The sequence below is a fragment of the Podarcis bocagei genome (assembly GCF_964188305.1).
Source record: "Podarcis bocagei genome assembly, chromosome: 8".
Classification (NCBI taxonomy): Eukaryota; Metazoa; Chordata; class Lepidosauria; order Squamata; family Lacertidae; genus Podarcis; species Podarcis bocagei.
This window is the reverse complement of record NC_138133.1, coordinates 11,831,938-11,852,492: the sequence shown is the minus strand read 5'-3', so window position 1 is coordinate 11,852,492 and position 20,555 is coordinate 11,831,938. Positions and strand designations below refer to the sequence as shown.

Below are 20,555 nucleotides of genomic sequence, written 5' to 3'. Positions count from 1 at the left end.
ATAACACTAGCAGAGCGCACGAGACCTGCAATTTGGGTCGAGATCTCACCCCAAATCAGTGCAGTCTTGCCACCAATGTCAACGGCGCTACTCTGCCAGCGGTGAATGTGGCAGGGTAGGTGGAGGTGGCAGGAGACTAGATAAAATGGACCAATTTCAACTATGGCATCACATCTCCACAGAGGCAAGCAACTTTATCTTTGAAGTGCTTGGCTGATGCGTAATAGCAGGCATGGCAGGGCAGATCAGCTGATGTCAAATGCTTCACTGCTGGAAGTATTGTCTTCAACACAATAATGATTTTAATACTTCAAAACATCCCGGAAAAAGAGCACAGAGTAACAAGCAGGTATAATTACACCATTGCCTCATAGCTAAGTAGTAATCACAGTGGCACCTAATTAAAATTTATAATGGTTGGCTACACCCATTTTCTGATATTCCCAAATGGCCTTTCTTCCTCTAAAGAAGAGATGACTAAACACATATTTTATTAGAGTTAACCTAGTACATTAGAAAGAAGCATGTCAACCTTATCTCACCTAAATAGAAGGAAATTGTAACAAAATAATGGTATTTCCTTTTTTCCCTTTTAATACTGGGGAAAAACCACAGAATTCTTTTGCAAAAGGCAGGCAACTTGGAGATTCTTACATTCTAAATGTAGACACTGGGAGCAAGTAAACTAGACATTGGGAAGCAAGTAAAGAGTCATCACTGTTCAGTATTGCCAGATCCATAAACCAGGAAAAGGCCTTCCACATTAACACATCTACTGTTTCACATTTATTTAGCACCACTGGCTAAATCACCAGAGGTCATTTTTCATCATTTAGGCATACCTGTGATGTTGCACTTAATCATACCCCTTAAGCCACCCTGAAGGTTTGTGGTGGCCATCACGGCCTTAGGTAGCATAGCAGGGCTTCCAGCAAATCCTATTATCTTTTCAATGGTTCAGTAGGAGTATTACACCATAAGTGACACACAGAAACACTTCAGTTGCACCATGCTAAGACCAGAATTGGAGAGCTACTTTTACAGAGCTTATACCATGCATAGGCAACCTAAGGCTCATGGGCCGGAAGCGGTCATTTAACCAGTCCATGGACCCCCACCACCCGCTCGGGGATCCCTCCCCAACCCGCTTGGTTGGCTCCTGTGCACCATGCTAAACCGGCATGGAGTTGAGCGGGAACCGCCTTCTTCGACGCTGGGCAGCTTCCCATTGGCTGCAGGAAGCTCCTGCAGCTAATGTGAAGCTGTGTACGCTTCCTCTGCACCGGAAGGAGCACCGGAAATAGCGTTTGTGTGTGCATGCGCACTCTGGTCTACTACAGCGTCTGCAGGATCACAAACCGGCCCATGTCCCAAATCTTTGCTAACCCCTGGCTTATGCGGCTGAACAACCCCTTCCTGTGTTGTTTACTAGTGTCTATTTTAGATCTGTTTTAGATTCTTAAGTCCCTTTGGATAGGAACCTGTCATATCTGTTTTGGGCAAAAATTGCTATTTTTCTAGGAAAAGGTGGCAGAACTCACCATGAACGCCTCCCTTGTTCTCTTTTAATGGCAATGGCGCCTACCTGAGAAGTGCCAGAACTTAGTTCCAGTGAGTTCTGGCTGAAAAAAATATATAAAGCCCTGGCAAAGATCAACTGTGTTCTTTAATGTTGACATAGGTGGCAAAATCAAACCAAACAGAAATAAACTTATCAGTTTCACATTGACCTTTTTATTTAAAAGTTAACTTTTCTTAAAAGGAGTCAAGGTACAGATGTAGTAGATTTTCCTTTCCGTAGGAAAGGAGATTAAAATTGAACATATTATGCGGTATTTTTAAGAGGTTAAATGCAAGATTACCAGAGTGACTGGATGTATCATCTGTTGTGGCACGGCACAATTTCTGGCTTCCCTGGGAGGGAGGGAATGAAATTTTAAAATGTATCAGTATGTACAATACTAGTGATCCCCTGTAGTAAGAAGTAGTACAGTCCATAACAGACACAGGAGCATCTAGACTGTAAGATTAGGCCCATGGTGAACAGAAGCACACTGCCAGAAATACAACTAAATTGGTATTACATCTCTGTACAGAATTGACATTGGAGATTTGTTGGTTGCAGGGTTCCTTCAGATTGCAATCCTTTACTGAACTCAATGGGACTTACTTCTGAGTAGACATACATAGATTTGCAACATTGATATATTTTTCAGCATCACTGAACTCAATGGGACTCACTTCTGAGTAGACGTACATAGATTTGCAACATTGATATATTTTTCCAGATTATAAATTTGGCTAGTTTGGAGGGCACTCTGAAGAATGATTGCACATCCTCACAAAAATTCAGCAGCACTTCAGTACATATTTATCTGAACATACACATGTGATTGTCACGAAGCAATTTTCGCTCCTTCGACTTCTGTGTGCTATTTTCGTTATGTGCACACTTTATCCTAGTACAGTGGTACCTCTGGTTAAGTACTTAATTCGTTCCGGAGGTCCGTTCTTAACCTGAAACTGTTCTTAACCTGAAACTGTTCTTAACCTGAAGCACCACTTTAGCTAATGGGGCTTCCCGCTGCTGCCGCTGCTGCCGCTGCCCGATTTCTGTTCTCATCCTGAAGCAAAGTTCTTAACCCGAGGTACTATTTCTGGGTTAGCAGAGTCTGTAACCTGAAGTGTAAGTAACCTGAAGCATATGTAACCCCAGGTACCACTGTACATGCATTTTTTGCAGACATTACTTGGCTGTGTACATTCTCCGCAATATTCAGGGAGGTGCAAATGTCAAAGAGTGGTTGTTTTTTCGGTTTGCCTATTGCTTCAGAATGCGTGAATTAGGTCAGCTCACTGTTAAGTGTGAACTAAATAAATATTATCCCCTATCCCTATGAAAGACATGCTAACCACATATCCAGGGTCAACTGTAGCCAGCTGGAAACTTGTCAGACCCACAGAACAACAGGAGCCTAAAGCTGACTTGAGAGAGTAAGTGCCTAAGTAGCACCAACTTTGCATGACTGAACATGTGGCTGGGGTTACAGCAGCGTCCCACAACTGTAAAATCCTGATCCTCAAATTTGGAGCAGGGAATATTGGGAAGGGGACACATAGCACATCCCTTTCCTAGAGCCACCACCCCCTTCCTGCAAAAAGCCTTAGAACTGGCCATCTCTCTCCCTACACTTTTGCCACATATTAAGTTTCTTCTACAATAGCCACAGGAAGAAGCAGCAAATATACATGAAGCAATCTAAATTATACGTTCAGAGCCAGAGATCTTGCCAGAGGGTTGTCCTTTTTTAGCTTAAACAGAAACCTAGACAGCTGGCTGCAAGGAAATTGCATAGTGCGTTCTCCTTAGCAGCTTCTCTCTGTTCTTCAGTTGTTACCCCCACCCCACCAAAAAAAACACTCTAAAAATCAGCCTTGGGGAACAAGAGAAGCCTGTCTCTTTGAATCCACGTCCCATCCCCTTTCCTGTCTTTCTGGATTAGACATTTGTCTTCAAAGCAGCCTCCACCTTCTTCTCCTAACTTCATATCTCCCATAACATCTGAAAGGAACACAGCACTGGAATGGAATCTGAGCAGCAGCTATAGAACTGTTACTGGTGCTGCATTTTATTTTCCTTACATCAGCCGACAACCTGCAAGTTTCTCCTCATCGCCAAAGGAATCTTCGTTGGGTTTAGATCACAACCCCTCCAATCCAGGTATGTTCAGGTAGGGCAAGAATGCCTCCTACCTTATCCTGAGGTTAGGACAGCTGCAGTTCTATAAAACCGTGGAGCAAAGGGGGGAGAAATGGAGATCCAAGCAGTGACAGGTGTTACAAATAATGGCAGTGTATTTTAGTGGTTTTGAGTGTAAGCTACCCATCAGGAACTCTTGGCTTCAGATCTTACCTCTGCTTCAAACTCATTACACGACTGTAGGCAGACCACTCTCTCTTAGCCTAACACCCACCCAGCCCACTTGCGGTCAGCGGATAACAATAATAATCAACTTTACATGGTTGCTGTTGTTTTTACAAAATAATGTATGTGCTCTGAACACCCGGAAGAGCTACATAAATGCTAAAGTGTTGTTACTTAAATTACTGGAACATATTTTGCAAGGGATTAAGATGCTAGATTTTATATATTACGTAGTAGGAAACAAAACGAAAAGAATCCTTTTTTATTTTTGAGTATAGAGTTCTATACTGTATTCTATAAAAAGAAATAAAGGAATATGACTAATATTCTTTGAAGTGCTTAAGACAATCTTCAGCTAGTGTTACTCAAGTCCTATCTGTTTTGTATGGAGAACATCGTTTTTGAATTGCTGCCACCAAATCATAGCAGATTTGCTACTGAAATTAGCAGGATATCTGTGCAAATATCAAGAGAGGGACTCAAGATAAGGCATGCTTTCAGATAGATGCTTATTGTACAAATGGTGATCCTCATGTACACACCAAAATGCCTGTACAGTGGTACCTCGGGTTACATACGCTTCAGGTTACAGACTCCGCTAACCCAGAAATAGTACCTCGGGTTAAGAACTTTACTTCAGGATGAGAACATAAATTGTGCTCTGGCGGCGCAGCAGCAGCGGGAGGCCCCATTAGCTAAAGTGGTGCTTCAGGTTAAGAACGGACCTCCGGAACGAATTAAGTACTTAACCAGAGGTACCACTGTATCTGGATTTTAAGCTGGATTTACTCTTTCCAGAGGGAATTTTATAAGTAAAAAAAACAAAACAAAACCAACCCACCTGCAAATTAAGCCCGTCTGCAATTATCCCAAGTACATGTAAAATAAATTGCCATTGTGTACAGTATCTGAATACATTTGAGTTTCAGAAATGTACGTTCAAACATCTGCTTGGCTACCAAATTCACAGGGTGGCTACTGTTACTATATAGATTTTTTTCTCCCTTCCCTTTCTTCAAGGCCCCTCTTCAATTTCGCCCTCACAATAAAGCCTGGGAGACAGGCTAATGTGGGAGGTGGCAAATCGCCCAGGGTCACACAGTGTATTTTGACCTTGACTAAGCAATTGTGGCCCAGTTCAAATGCAGCAATATCGGACTAATGAATCATAATTTATTAGACCAAGAGGGAACATTGTGACCTGTGCTTGCTTCACTCATGCACCATAATAGAACAGTTCTGTGGTTTGCTGAACCACACAGAGGAATTCAACGTAGCACTAAGCAGACTGCACTGTCAGCACAAGCATTTGCCTCCAAGTTTATTAGTTTGGACATAACAGGCAAATATGGCTTAATAGCTCACAACTGGCTGATTGCTCAGTTGGTAGAGCATGAGACTCTTAATCTCAGGGTCATGCGTTTCAGAGGCGTGGCGGGTGGCAGGAGGGCCATGGCCCTGGGCACAGAATTCGGAGGGGGCAATCAAGTGCCCCCAGGACAGGCTCCCTCATTGAGGCCAGAACTGCGGCAAGGAAGCCAGCATGCCTGCCCGCCAGCATGGCCCCCCACACCCTGGGCTCCAGCAACCCACGCTACACCACTGGCGGGTTGGGGCCCCATGGTGGGCAAAAGATTCCTGTATTGGACTAAATGACCTTTTCAACACTGCAACTCTATGATTCTGTGACTGTATAACAGAAGTGCTGAAGCCAGGTGCACAAAGGGAGGGGTGTGCAGACACAAAGCCCATTATCAGTCTCTTAGAGTGACTGTTGCGGGGGTGAGAGGTGATTTTGTATGTAAAAATTAATGCTAATAGTACCCCAGCTAAAGGATACTAAGGCTAGATCTAAAAAAGGTAAAGGTAAAGGGACCCCTGATGATTAGGTCCAGTCGTGACCGACTCTGGGGTTGCGGCGCTCATCTCGCTTTATTGGCCGAGGGAGCCAGCGTACAGCTGCCGGGTCGTGTGGCCAGCATGACTAAGCCACTTCTGGCGAACCAGAGCAGCGCACAGAAACACCGTTTACCTTCCCACCGGAGCGGTACCTATTTATCTACTTGCACTTTGACGTGCTTTCGAACAGCTAGGTTGGCAGGAGCTGGGACCAAGCAACGGGAGCTCACCCCATCACGGGGATTCAAACCTAGGCTCTGTGGTTTAACCCACAGCGCCACCCACGTCCCAGACTAGATCTACACAGCTATAAAAAAAAGTTCTGAAAATGCGCTGCAAAAAAAGTTATAAATGAAAATATCATTGAGTTGTGATCAATGGGGAAAGGAAATTCACACAGCTGACATTTTCAGTTTGAGGCTGCAATCCCATTAACATTTACCAGGGGAGAAGCCGCACTGTACTCAGTGAAACAAACTTCTGCGGAGAAGACACATAAATAAGTTTGCACTGTAACCGGTGTAGGAAAGAAGATGGCATATTTTTTGCTGGAGTCGATCAGGAGAGAGCCACAAGAAATTGATTCAAATTGTGGGGATGTTTATACCTGAAAGCACTGTATAAATACCCGCGGGTTGTGTGCTTATTTGTTCTAGATACCTTTATCCCATTTTTTCTTCCACTAGAGGGAACTCAATGCATCTAAAAGCATAGAAGTACAAAGGGAAGAGGCAGCAAAGAGTTTGACTAGCCGAATAAATACAAAAAAGCTTAAGGAAAGGCTGGAATAGCCCCAAGCTAGGTTGATTCAAATATGGATCACACAGCTGTTATCATCTGCTGCTCTTTGGCCCATTTCCCTTTTAATGGGCATGAAAATATTTGTCCACCATGCAGGGATAATTGCATTTAATCATTAATGTGCATACGCTGTGGCATAGCTGTCAACTTACAGATTTGAAAATAAGGGACCAGCAGCCTCACAAATAAGGGATCAGCAGCCAAAATAAGGGATCAACAATTACTTTGATAAAATACATATTTTGTTGCGTGCAAATGGCTTTAGATACCTATTAGGTCCATAAATTACCATATAGCATATATTCAACACAAAAAACAGCAACAATTTGATGTTGACAAAGGACAGCTGGACATAGAAGGGCCCCATTACCTTCAGTAGCTTATTTAAGGGACATCATCAATAAGGGACAGCAGCGGGACATGGCGCTGGGATAAGTGACTGTCCCGCCAAATAAGGGACAATTGACAGCTATGCGCTGTGAAGTTATGATGTCAGATGTAGGGACAGGGGAGGAATTTGGTTCAGTTCACTTGAAAGCAAAGCTCCTGAATTTGTTCTTTCCAAAACAACATGAGAACTGAAACCCAGACATCCTTCAAAATTCAAACTTTTCTGAATTTTGCCATGCAGTTCTGTGGCCAAGCAATGTGTACAAAAATGCACATACTGCAACAAAGTGGACATAAAATATTATTCAACATAAAAAATTGCATTCTATTCAAGGAAAATATTTGGCAAAAACATTGTTTTTATATAGTACAAGCTGAGCACTGGTTAGAGGTTTCTGGAATATTAAGCAGTTTAGAAATAAATGATAAATATATTAGGCAAAACTGCATACAGTGGGAGAGATTTGCTGGAAGGTGCTGGTTGCATTTCAGTATGACTTCCTGATATAAGATTGTGGAGAACTAATTGGGAAAATTGAGAGAAACCAAAACTGCTCATCTGTAGCCTGATGTCAGTGAATAGCTGAAATGAGACAGGGTGCAATGGAACTAATTAGGAACTGGGCTTTTCCCAACCAAACTTCTTGAATATTCCAAACTCCTCTTGTGCACTGCCCTAATTGCAGAGACTCCCTTTTCCCATATTTTTCAGAGGCTAACAACTTTTCTCAGTGATGACACTGACTATGGAATAGACTTCCCAAGGAAAGCCTGGCAGGCTACTGTACAGTATTACTTAGATGTGCTTTTAATTCCTTTTGGAAAAAAGTACTAAGGCCTCTGAGTCAAATTTAGTTTTATAGGAGTCTATTTGGGTGGTTTAGATCTTTCTTTCTCTTCACCCTTGCTTCATACATATGACCCACAATTTAAATGTTTCTTTAAGTGCAGTCGCTTTATTGTACAAGCATGCTGTGTGCTATAGTTAATTAAATTGCTCTTAGTAACATAATATGTGAACCTCACTAGGGTATTATTATTATTTGGTTAATTTATTTATGATAAATTTGGAGGCCTTTCAGATATTATATGGTAATATTATTATTATTATTATTATTATTATTATTATTATTATTATTATTATTATTTATATCCCACCCATCTAGCTGGGTTTCCCCAGCCACTCTGGGTGGCTCCCAATAGAATATTGAAAACACAATAAAATTGAAACACAATAAAACATCAAACATCAAAAACTTCCCTAAACAGGGCTGCCTTCAGGTGTTTCCTAAAACTCAAGTAGTTGTTTATTTCCTTGACATCTGATGGGAGGGTGTTCCACAGGGTGGGCACCACTACCGAAAAGGTCCTCTGTCTGGTTCCCTGTAACCTCACTCCTCGCAGTAAGGGAATCACCAGAAGGCCCTCAGAGCTGGACCCTATTGTCTGGGCTGAACGATGGAGGTAGAGACGCTCCTTCAGGTATTCTGGGCTGAGGCCGTTTAGGGCTTTAAAGGTTAACACCAACACTTTGAATTGTGCTCGGAAACGTACTGGGAGCCAATGAAAGTCTTTCAGGACCAGTGTTTTATGGTCCCAGCGGCCGCTCCCAGTCACCAGTCTAGCTGCCGCATTCTGGATTAGTTGTAGTTTCTGGGTCACTTTCAAAGGTAGCCCCACGTAGAGCACATTGCAGTTGTCCAAGCGGGAGATAACTAGAGCATGCACCACTCTGGCGAGACAGTCCACGGGCAGGTAGGATCTCAGTCTGCATACCAGATGGAGCTGGTAGACATGCCAGGGAGAATAAAAATGTGCAAGGGGATCAGCTCAACCAGTTGGACCCACGCCTGACTTCTGTGCATTCACCTGACCTTCTGCCCTAAGACTAAACACATACAGAAGGTCAAATGACACTACGGAATGCCACAAGACCTTCTGGCGCAAGCCAATCTTGTCCTAAATCAAAGTTGTCCTCTAGCACTGGACTTAAGTTATTTCACCCATCTCTTGTAAACCAGCACAATGTGCCAGGCATGAGTAGCTGGCAGCTCGGAATTATTACTGCTGCAATTCTTAATTCAAATTCCATCCCATCCTTTCCCCCGAAGGAGCCCAATAAAGCACACATAAAATAATAAACCAAGCAGCGATAAAAGAATGTGTATCGAGAAACAACATAGCAACAAAAGTCTGTATAAATTTCCCAGTTCTGAATTTTCTTCTTCCTCATGCTGGCATTTTGAATTTCAGTTCGGAGCCGCTCCCCAAAATACAGACCTTTGCCACCCTTGTTCTCCAGCATGACATGTAGGTGGGAAGGACAAACAGTGCTGGCAAATAATTGCTGATGGAAGGTTCTGGGAATAATGAGGAGGAACGCTTGGTGCTTCCAGTTCCATCTACAGTGAGGGTTGCAATGAGGGTGGCAACGCAAGATTCATTCAAATGCCCATCTGGCAAAACAGGATTCCGCTGAAATTGTTGAACTCGCCAGTTGCTTGGTCTTTGGTGCAGACCACATCAAAGCTAGCTGGGTGTGAGAATGAGGAAATCCTGTAAGAGGAAATGGTGGAGGAAATGATTGCACCAACAATCTTGTTTTGATGAATCAGGGACTTGCCATTATAGAAGAGCCTTTCCAGGCCACAGGGATGCCAACTAGAATTAAATATTGGGGTGCCAATGTAAGCCCCACCCTGTATAAACACACCCTCCAACATTTTTCTGATAAAACCAGGAACGTCAATAATAATAATAATAATAATAATAATAATAATAATAATAATAATAATAATAATTTATACCCTGCCCATCTGGCTGAGCCTCCCCACCCATCTCATTGGGTTGTCCCAGCCACTCTGAGTGGCTCCCAACATATATAAAAACATAATAAAGCACTAAACATTAAAAAAAACTTCCCTATACAGGGCTGCATTCAGATGTCTTCTAAAGGTTGTAGAGTTATTTATCTCATTGGCTTGTGGGTGGCATAACTCCATACCCTCCCACATTTCTCCAATTAAAATAGGGATGTCCTAAGGAAAAGTGGGACATTCCAGGATCAAATTTGAAACCGGGACAGCTTCTGTAAATCCGGGGCTGTCCCTGGAAAACAGGGACACTTGGAGGGTTTGTGATCACAAGATGTGGCACACGCACGCCATCTGAATGGCAATGCCCATCAACTTGGGGGAGCCCTTAACGGTCAGGGGTCCCTTTACCTTTGCGTTTGGCTGATTGACATCCAATGCCCTTTTAAAATGTGTTGTGGAGTGGGGGATTATTGAGGGTTCTTGTTTTTGTTTTTATTATGTATTCTGTGTTTTACATTATGCTTTTATGTTGTGGTCACCTTAAGATCTGCGGGTAAATAATTTGAATACAACAACAACAACAACAACAACAACAACAACAACAACAACAACAACAACAACAAGCTGCTTCCAATGGCAACTATCACAATTGCAAAAACAACTGCAAGAATGTAGCAACTAGCCATCAATAATGTATGGACAAGCCTGCTTCCAGCATATGCCTCTCTTAATTGCAATTGCCTTGCCCCGTATTCCTAGTCAGCAATTTGTATGAATTCCAAGGTATTCAGTGTTCAAATTACTATTAGCGCAGATTACAACAACTTTTTCACTAAGGTCTCTTACATCAGGCCTGCTGTCTGGAGGCAGCTGAATTGACAATTACCAAGTTTTCATCATTTGCTTAATAGCACTCATCTGCCTTTGAAGTGGGACCCCGCCTTTCAGTCTTATTAAAGTGCAATGTTTTTTCAAGCATTGCTGCTTTGATGCACCCTGTCCTCTGGCCACCCACTCAACAGGCCCTCAGGTTGGCATGTCGATTTTCAACTACAGTTTTCTGCAGGACTTGATCTCCTTCCACAGGCAGGGCCTGTAAGACAGAGCTATTCCACCTGGCCTTCAGTTTGAATTAGCCTGATCCTCTATTCCCTTTTCCCTTTCCTCTTCTATGAAGAAACCCTTTCTTGGAACCCCACATTTAAATTCCTCCCTGGTCTCCTTGCTGGCCCTAGTAGGACCAACTTGGTCAGTTAGCCCTGGTGATCATTTGATGTCTACTGACTGGGTCCCCCCCCCCCAAAAAAGGCTCCTGAATTTTATTGATATTGATGATTCATTTTATGCTGTTTTTAAGTCACATTTTAATCAATGTTTTATATTTGTTTTTAGCCGCCCTGAGCCCGGTTTTTAAACCAGGAAGGGCAGGGTATAAATAAAAATTTATTATTATTATTATTTATTATTCTGTTATTCATTCTGTCTGTTCCCAGTTTATATACTTCAAAGACGCTGGAACTTACTTTCATCAATTTTCACAATCACTACAACTACTAGTAATCTTTGTTTTAATATTGGTGTGTGTATAGAACTATGCTGAAAGAAGGAGGCTTTAAAAAACAACCCCCTTCCTCATTTTTTACTTTTACATGAGTTGCTGCTGGCACAGTATTCAAGGTGTCCCTTTAAATTTGTCCTTGGCACTTTGGTCTGAACTTCTGTTTCCCATACTGTGCTTTCTTCTTTTTTTCCAATCTAATAAAGCCCTTGATTAGTTGCGTCAGATGTGCTTGAGACAACACAAAGTGTTTAGGGGGTACTCAAGGGTACTCAGTACCAGCACCTATTTTTGTTGTTGTTAAAAAGTGTGGCACTTACTGTGACAACTTCCTGGTGAGTACTGGAACCTATTTTTCTAGAAAGAAAAACACTGACAACACCTGTTGTATTTGTGCTGTTGTGAGGGGTTCTATTCAGGGGGTTAAATAATACCATATTTATGTGAACTGAATGCGCCATCAAATCTAATGCGCACCTCAATTTTCAAAACACTGAAACCAAAAATGTATTTGCTGGCAAATGTAAATGTGTCATCAAATCTAATGCGCACTCTAGTTTTATGAAGTAATTTGGCCAAAAAAGATATGCGTTACATTTGAGAAAATGCAGTAGTTAGACTGGAGAAGCCAGTATAAGTTGCAATTTCAGCTGAATTTGGGGGAACCACTTGAAGCATCTATTGTGTTGAGCTATTTCAATTGCTTTTGTTCCGATTTGCTCATTGCCAACAGCTGAAAGTCTGCAAATTTTGATAACAAAACTGATTTGAAATGGGGGTTGAATAATTTTGATTGCAACTCTATGTGTAAATAAACCATATGTCATAAAGTTACCACAGTCTCTGCTGTGCCTCATTTTCAAAGGAAATACAAATCCTGGAACCCCTGGAATTTCACACCACTCAAGAGATTAGGGTGGCGTGGAACACTATATTTCTGTTGCTCCATGTGGGTCATTTTTGTTTTTTTAACAATAGCTTCTTTTTGTTTATATTTGACTAATTACATTTTGTTTACATTTCAGTTTTTTGTAATGACTAGTCAGGATTTACCTTTCCAATATGATGTTGGAAGAAGAAGCACTTACACGGGGCGTGGCCAAGATGTGCAAGTTGATAACATCAAAGCATATGTTTGCCAACCTCCTTCCAACACGGACAAAGCTGTGATTGTGATTCACGACATATATGGATGGCAATTCCCAGATACCAGATACGTTGCTGATATGGTCGCAGCTAAAGGATACATGTGAGCAATTGGTTCTTTTTAACCTTCCTCAAACTCTACGTTATGGTTGCAAGGCCAGAAATTTGACCTGGCTTGTGATTTTCACACAGAAAAGTTATCCGTCACCTCTTGTCTGAATGTCTTCCTGAAAGGCATTAGTCTCATTAAAAAAGTACATTAAGAAATATTACCTGAAATGTGGGCACTTAATGCATTGTTTTCACAACAGATCTGGAAATAAAATGGCTTACAAATAAAGAATTTGATGGGTTGTGATAGGAATTTTGAGGTCTTGATATATGGTAAAGTTCATAAGTATACCAACCAAGCACGTACATTGATCAGCACAGGAAGACCGACCTGAAACCATTTTGATTCCTACACTGAGCAAATGTTTTCTCTGCAAGGTCAAAGTGGGAAACCTCCCCAATGTCTCTTTCCTCAAAAATCTTGTCTTAAGGGCACATTCCTGTCTTAAGGGCACATTTAAGATATGAATAGGGTGTGAGCCTGTGACCTGGCCCAGGAACTAATTATTTATAATTACAAAAGACTGGCCAGGCTTCCCAGGCAATCCAATCAAGTAACCTGCCAGACAGGAGATAAACAATGACAGGAGAAAAACAACATTCAAATTTTCTGTTTTAGACCGCCTTTTCTGTGATGTATGTATGATGTATGGAGGGGTGGTCTTGAGCTCCAGGGCAGGGAATTTAAAATGTCTATATAAGGCCTTGCCGCGCCATTGTTCGGGGTTCCTCCTCCCTCCTGCGATGTGGCGAGTGAGGACCCTGTTGCAACAGATCAATAAAGATCAGGCTTACTAGCTGCTTTGCTTCTCAATATTCTCTGGTTGGCCTCTGTTATTTTCTCCTACCAATAGGGAACCTATGTAAGGACTCTATATGGGCTCTTGGGTACCCCATAAGGGAAAAGGGCAGGTTTTTGTTTACAACAGGGTTCAGCAGGGTTTTTCATAGCAGTGCTGCATAATCCTGTCCCTTCCTCAGAGAAAGTGAGTTCCAGTCGGTGGTGAAGCTGGGCTTTGCTGGGGGCCTTGACCAGCAAAGGTCCACTTCAAACACCACCACAACACTGTTTTCACCTAGCACAGAGTATGCAAAAAGTTCAAAGATACGGTGTTATGGACTGAGTTGAATAGGATCCAAAAGGCAGCAGTCTGATTGGTCCTAGAACAATAGGATCCAAAATGCAGCAGTCTGATTGGTCCTAGAACAATGCAGCAATATGATTGGTCTGCAGGAGCCACCCAATCCAGCTCCAGATGGAAGTGAATCCACAATCTGATTGGCCTACAGGAGAATTCCGGAATTAGCCCATCACATGCAGCCCATTGTGTAAATAATGTATATAAAGCAGATACTTTGGGGAAACTTTCATTCCTCCTCACCACTATGAGCTGAATAAAGAGCATGAAATCCACTCTCGACTCCGAGTATATTTCAGATACTGTGAGGGAGCTCTTTGCTTATATGCTCTTCTGGGTGAAGGGGTCCCACTGAGGATGTTTCCCCCAATAACTACTAGACTACTAATATCCATGCTAAACATATAGCAAAGCACTGAGTTAGCTGCAGAGTCTAGATATGAAGGGTTTAGCAACAGATGAATTGAAGGGTGACTCATGAGGGCCTTATCAAGAGGACCCTCACTTTTTTGGCATTCGGCAAGTTTCACAACTTGTTTTTATGTGCAATGGAGCAACACGTGACACACCTTCTCAGCTTAGAAGTGCAAAATTGTTAATTGATACAGATGGTGTGGTGTCATATTAAAGAATGTAAAATTTTCGTTCATACAGTGGAACCTCGGTTGTCACACGCTTCGGAAGCCGAACAATTCGGAACCCGAATGCCGACAATCCGGAAGTGAATGCTTTCCGTTTTCGAACGCGCCTCGGAAGTCAAACAGCTTCCGAGGTGCGTTTCTCCATTTTTAAAAAGGAGTTTGCCGACTGGCAATTGCATCTCAGCGGTCAAACGTTTTGGAAGTTGAACAGTGCTCCGGAACGGATTACGTTCGACAACCGAGGTTCCACTGTATTAATAAAAATGTATCTGCTCTTATGCCACAAATCAACTGATAATATATATGAACCACTCCTTTTTCAGTGCCTTATTTTGTTTTTGTGTTGTTATTTTTTGAATTATTATTTTGACTATGGGCCTCAAAAGGTAGAAGTGGCCCAGGCATCTCTGGGTCTCAGAGTGGACCTGCCTACAGACAGTGCAGGCAGGATTGGGGTATTTTTGCCCATCCCTTGGGACACTTCCTAGACCAGACACCCTCCCTAGGCCAAAAACTTTCTGCCCTGTCTTTTCATTGAGTCCTTTTGCCTTGCTGGAATGTGTCATTGAACTGTGACACTGCCTCTTCCTTTCCTGGATATGGAACTGTTGCAAGTGCAAGTCACACACCAATTGTGTAATGATCTAGATTCTAGAATAAGAATTTGAAGCACAAACACTCTAGGTTTAAACAACTTAATGAAAATAAATGCCTTTAATATGTGAATTCTTAACTGCTGTACATTGGATGAATGCTGGCTGGATGCCACAATGATCTGCGGTGGTGTTGATGAAAATGATTTCATTATCGCCAATCACAGCACACAGGGAGGGAGTTTTTGCAAAGATTGTCACTGGGGAGATAAGGGTAAAACTTTCCTGCATGCTGCAATCTCTATGCGCAGACTTAAAATGACATATTTTTTTAAAAGGCTGAACAGGTTATGGGTAACATCTGTCTGCTATTCCATACAGAACCATATGCCCAGATTTCTTCCTGGGAAAAGAACCATGGAAAACTACTGATCATTGGCAGAATTTTGCGGACTGGTTAAAGCACCGAGATCCCACGAAGGTGGACAAGTAAGACTAACATTTATTCCAAAGCTATAACTAATCGATGTAGCTAAGGGGACAACATAAGGTTAATTCAGCATCGACAGGAGAATTGAATTTTGGGAGGGGCATTGACATACCCTCCAACATTTCTCCGATGAAAATAGGGACGTCCCATTCCAGAATGATAATTTAACTATTAATACCCCACACATCTTACTGGGTTGCCCCAGCCACTCTGGGCAGCTTCCAGCATATATAAAAGCACAATAAAACATTAAAAAAAACTTCCCTAAACAGGATTGCCTTCAGACAACTCAGGAGTCGGATAACGCCATACCCTCTAATATTTCTCCAATGAAAATAGGGACATTCTAAGGAAAAGTGGGAAATTCCAGGATCAAATCAGAAACTTGGAAGGCTTCTCTAAACCAGGGACATCCCTTGGAGGGTCTGTATTGATTGAGCTATGCAATATGATCCTAAGCATACTTATTCAGAAGCCAATCCTGTTGAGATCAATGGAACTTACATCCAAGAAAGTCTGCATAGGATTTTAGGCTAAACAGTGGCAGACTTGAGACTCTCAAATTTCAGCAGCACCCTGCGCGTAGCTGTAATTCAACATGCCCCACCTCTATTATTCCTTAACAGACTTATTAACTCCCCTTCATGGTTTACACATTCTTTTGACATTCAATTTAGTATTATCAATCCTTGTCACTCTTCCATGTTCAGTTGTTCCTCTTACAAGTGTGTAAAAAATAAGGAATAGCACCAGATATCCATTTTCATAGATAAATTAAGCATTATTTCCTGTGTTTGTACTTCTATAAAATTCCAAATGGTGCCTCTCTTGGTCGCCAGTTGTGGGCAAGCCCACACTTTTAAAAGGGCATGTGCCATTCAAAGCAAATGGTTTCATTTAAAATCAGTTCTCATAATTTAGTGGCCCTCTGATAACCCGGCATCTTCCTGAGTGGGTCAGTGCTTTTATAACAGCAGGTGAAGGTGGGAAAGCAAGTTTTGATAATATTGCAATTGTATGTAGATGTCTTAGTTCCCTTTTGTTCATATGTTGTAGGACAGCTGCTATTTTCATGAATTATCTTAAGGAGCAGTACAATGCAATGAAAATCGGTGTCATTGGATTTTCTTGGGGTGGAATGGCTGTACATCACTTGATGTTGACAAATCCTGATTTTCAAGCTGGGGTATCCCTCTATGGTAATGACAAATGTTTGTAAACTTGAGCAGGCTCATATGTTTTTGTGCACTGAAACATTTATAGTCTAAGTCTGTGTAAGGATGAGCTGCAGCATTCATTATGGCTATTTATTTCAGCAACATATGCTTCGTTCTCTCACTGTTCAAACAAGAGGGATAAGGATGCAATCCTATGTGCCTGCCTAACTTCTTGTGGGAGGGAGTTCCATAGGGTTCGGCCCACAACACCTTTTTTTCTTCCACATGTCTGGAGGGAAGTTCTGTTGAGTTGAGTTCCACTTTCACAGAAGTTCAGTTTAGCATCACATATGAACCAGGGTTGCTGATTTGCCACAAACAGTGATTAGTCGCTAAACACACTAACTCAATAAACTTTTTCTTTCAAGTGTGCCTCTTATCTGGGACCTCAACCATCAAACAGTAAAAATTATCCTACAAGGAAAATACAGGATTTTCCTGGCATTTGATTGCTTTAGTGGCACAAATCATTACCTATAACACTGCTAATTAAGCTGAGGGGGCATTATTGTTTTTTAACTACTGCCCTTGAGAACATGAGAAAGAACGGATGAGAGATACATACAGCTGAAGTAAATAGAAGCCTTTGTTCTCTATTGACCTTGAAGAACATATTACTTGATTTAACCTCTTTCTTTAAATATGTTTTAGGAATCATCAGAGACTCTGAAAGTAGGTATAAGTTGCTGAATCCTACCTTTTTCATGTTTGGTGGAAAAGATCACACCATTTCTTCTGATCAGGTAAGCTATTGCACAGTGAAGTCTCTGGCAGAGGGGCCAAGGCATGGTGACATTACAATAAACACAATCGTTTGGGATTTAAACAGGCTATGGCTTTATTAACCACAGGTGTCAGCAGGTTTTGGCGCAGACATCAGGTGTATATCTTGAATCAAACAACCCTTTCTACTGGTAGTTTATTTGGTAAGGTTAAGGTAAAAGGTAAAGGTACCCCTGACCTTTTGTCCAGTCGCAGATGACTCTGGGGTTACAGCGCTCATCTCGCTCTGTAGGCCGAGAAGCCAGCATTTATCCACAGACAGCTTCCGGGTCATGTGGCCAGCATGACTAAGCCGCATCTGGCGAACCAGAGCAACGCATGGAAACACCGTTTACCTTCCCGCCAGAGCAGTACCTTTTTATCTACTTGCACTTTGACGTGCTTTTGAACTGCTAGGTTGGCTGGGACCAAGCAAGGGGAGCTCACCCCATTGCGGGGATTCGAACCGCTGACTTTCTGATCGGCAAGCCCTAGGCTCTGTGGTTTAGACCACAGCACCACCCGCGTCCCCCACAGCGCCAGCCGTGTTAAGGACTGTGCATCAAATTGGAGTGACGCCTCCAAAATTACCATTTTGGGAGTGCTATGGGCCATAAGCCCCTGTCTGGGCATCTGCACAAAAGCAGCTTCCCCCAGATTCCTTTAATGGGATACCCTGATTCCTTGGAGTGGTGGGTCTGGACACCCTCGCCCACCTAGACTAAGAATTCAACTCAGTGTCTTATCCACCATCAAGATGTGGCAATTGCTTCTTCGGAGAAAAGCAACGACAAACCTAGACAGCATCTTAAAAAGCAGAGACATCACCTTGCCAACAAAGGTCCGTATAGTTAAAGCTATGGTTTTCCCAGTAGTGATGTACGGAAGTGAGAGCTGGACCATAAAGAAGGCTGATCACCGAAGAATTGATGCTTTTGAATTATGGTGCTGGAGGAGACTCTTGAGAGTCCCATGGACTGCAAGAAGATCAAACCTTTCCTTCTGAAGGAAATCAGCCCTGAGTGCTCACTGGAAGGACAGATCCTGAAGCTGAGGCTCCAATACTTTGGCCACCTCATGAGAAGAGAAGACTCCCTGGAAAAGACCCTGATGTTGGGAAAGATGGAGGGCACAAGGAGAAGGGGACCGACAGAGGGTGAGATGGTTGGATAGTGTTCTCAAAGATACAAACATGAGTTTGACCAAACTGCGGGAGGCAGTGGAAGACAGGAGTGCCTGGCGTGCTCTGGTCCATGGGGTCACGAAGAGGCAGACACGACTAAACGACTAAACAACAACAGGCAAAAAAAATAAACACACTCATATAGGTTCTATTTGTCTGAAGGCAAATTCCTCCCTGGCCCTGAATATGGCGACTGAAGACTTCCATAGCAAGGTCTTATGCACGGTTACCCTCAGAAAGTGTAGTGTATCCAACATCAGCTGAGACTTAGGCTTGGGTTCAGCTGGCTTTTATAGCTCTCCTGCAATTGGTTGCAACCACCCAGCCGCGAGCGCAGCCAGTGGAGGAGGAAGTGGCTATGCCAAAGCTGGAAGACCGCCCAATACCACCACAGCCATGCTGGACCACAACCACTGCTTCTTTCCAGCTGGCAGTTTAGCGTCCATTGTCTTCCGATTCAAACTTTCTTGATGCTTGCCATGGCCTCTTGAGTACAAGCTGCAATTCCTCTGTAATGAGGGACAGGCAGCCTCTATGTACACTACTTTTCTGATTTAATATTATTTTGCATCTGTTTCTGTCAAGAAGAGGCATTGCCACAAATGGAAAAGGAACCATACTGGTGTGTTAAAGGAGCAGGGCAGAGAATGAAAGATTAACCATACTTGATACAGGTGGAAAAGAATAAGAGAGAGAGGCAGGCTGGCAGGAAGGCAGACAGGCAGGCAAAGACAACATTAGGTCTGCTCCAGTGAGAGTGTCTCCATCTTCCACCTCTTCCACCCCATCCCTGGGCAAAGTTCGCATTTTATATTATTTGTTTTAGTATATTAAAGTTGTAAACTGCCTTGGGTGCCTTGGCATTAAAATGATGGATGTTTTTATTTTTTTAAAATTAATAATAATAATTGCACTCTGGCATGGTAGAATTTATTATTGCTTAATTGTAGTTATGGCAACACTAGATTTAAAGAAAAACCTTGAAGGAATTCAGATTAAAAGGGAGCAAATTTGGAAGTTTTGATTCTTAACTTTTGTAGATATCTAATGAAATTGATTGTGTGTTACAGGTCACTTTGCTGGAGGAAAAACTGGCAGAATATTGTAGAGTGCCCTTTAAAGTCAAAGTCTATCCTGGACAAGAACATGGCTTTGCTCAGTTAAAGCCTGAGGACATGAAGCCTGAAGATCAGCCTTACATAGAGGAGGCAAGAATGGATATGATTGACTGGCTAAGCAGATACATTATGTTTTGAAACTTGAATAAATATATGTTGCATTATTTCCTCGGCCCCCCCCCCCAATGCAATTTATTTCCCCCCTCTAAAATATTTATCTATCGGAGAAAAGAGAAGATATACTTTAGAAAACTTTCAATAATAAATTATGAAAGATTTATAATGAAAGGTTCTTGAAATCATTGTCTGACACACAAAGATACGAGCATTCGGTATTGGAAGTGTGCATGCCTTATAATGAACTTTATATTCTAAGGCTGCCTTAAAACTTATTCTTCTTTTTCCCCATTTTATGTGTCCCATTACCTTCCCACCCCCCGAAAATAAAAATGTTCAGGATCTGAAAATGCACTATATACTAGCCATATTTTGGGCCTTAGGCTATGTACACACTAGCAGCTTAAAATGGAATAAGGTTGTTTCCCATACACTCACACCAAGTTTCAAATCACATTTCTACATTGCTGTATACACCAGGAAGGACGTGGAGATGTCTTCACCTGATTCACCTTACCTGAATCTTCCAACTACATTATTTGAGGCAACCAGGACAGTGCACAGTATTCCAAATGCCTAAGTTTCGCCACAGATTTGTATAATGGCATTATGATACCGGCAGTTTTGTTTTCTGTTCCTTTCCTAACCA

General features: G+C 42.2%; 1 protein-coding gene across 2 annotated transcripts; it reads left to right on the top strand.

The window, feature by feature from the left end:
* The first annotated feature begins 3,400 nt into the window (after window positions 1-3,400).
* On the top strand, window positions 3,401-19,931 carry LOC308593858 (carboxymethylenebutenolidase homolog). 2 transcript variants are annotated; one of them, XM_081206625.1, is made up of 7 exons: window positions 3,402-3,721; window positions 11,645-11,724; window positions 12,415-12,638; window positions 15,401-15,508; window positions 16,566-16,708; window positions 17,378-17,469; window positions 19,742-19,931. In XM_081206625.1, the coding sequence occupies exons 3-7, from the start codon at window positions 12,424-12,426 to the stop codon at window positions 19,925-19,927; spliced, it is 744 nt and encodes a 247-aa protein (XP_081062751.1). In that variant the 5' UTR covers window positions 3,402-3,721; window positions 11,645-11,724; window positions 12,415-12,423; the 3' UTR covers window positions 19,928-19,931. The 2 variants fall into 2 exon arrangements, with proteins under 2 accessions (XP_081062752.1, XP_081062751.1); XM_081206626.1 differs by lacking the exon at window positions 11,645-11,724 and having other exon boundaries at window positions 3,401-3,721.
* The last annotated feature ends 624 nt before the right edge of the window (window positions 19,932-20,555 follow it).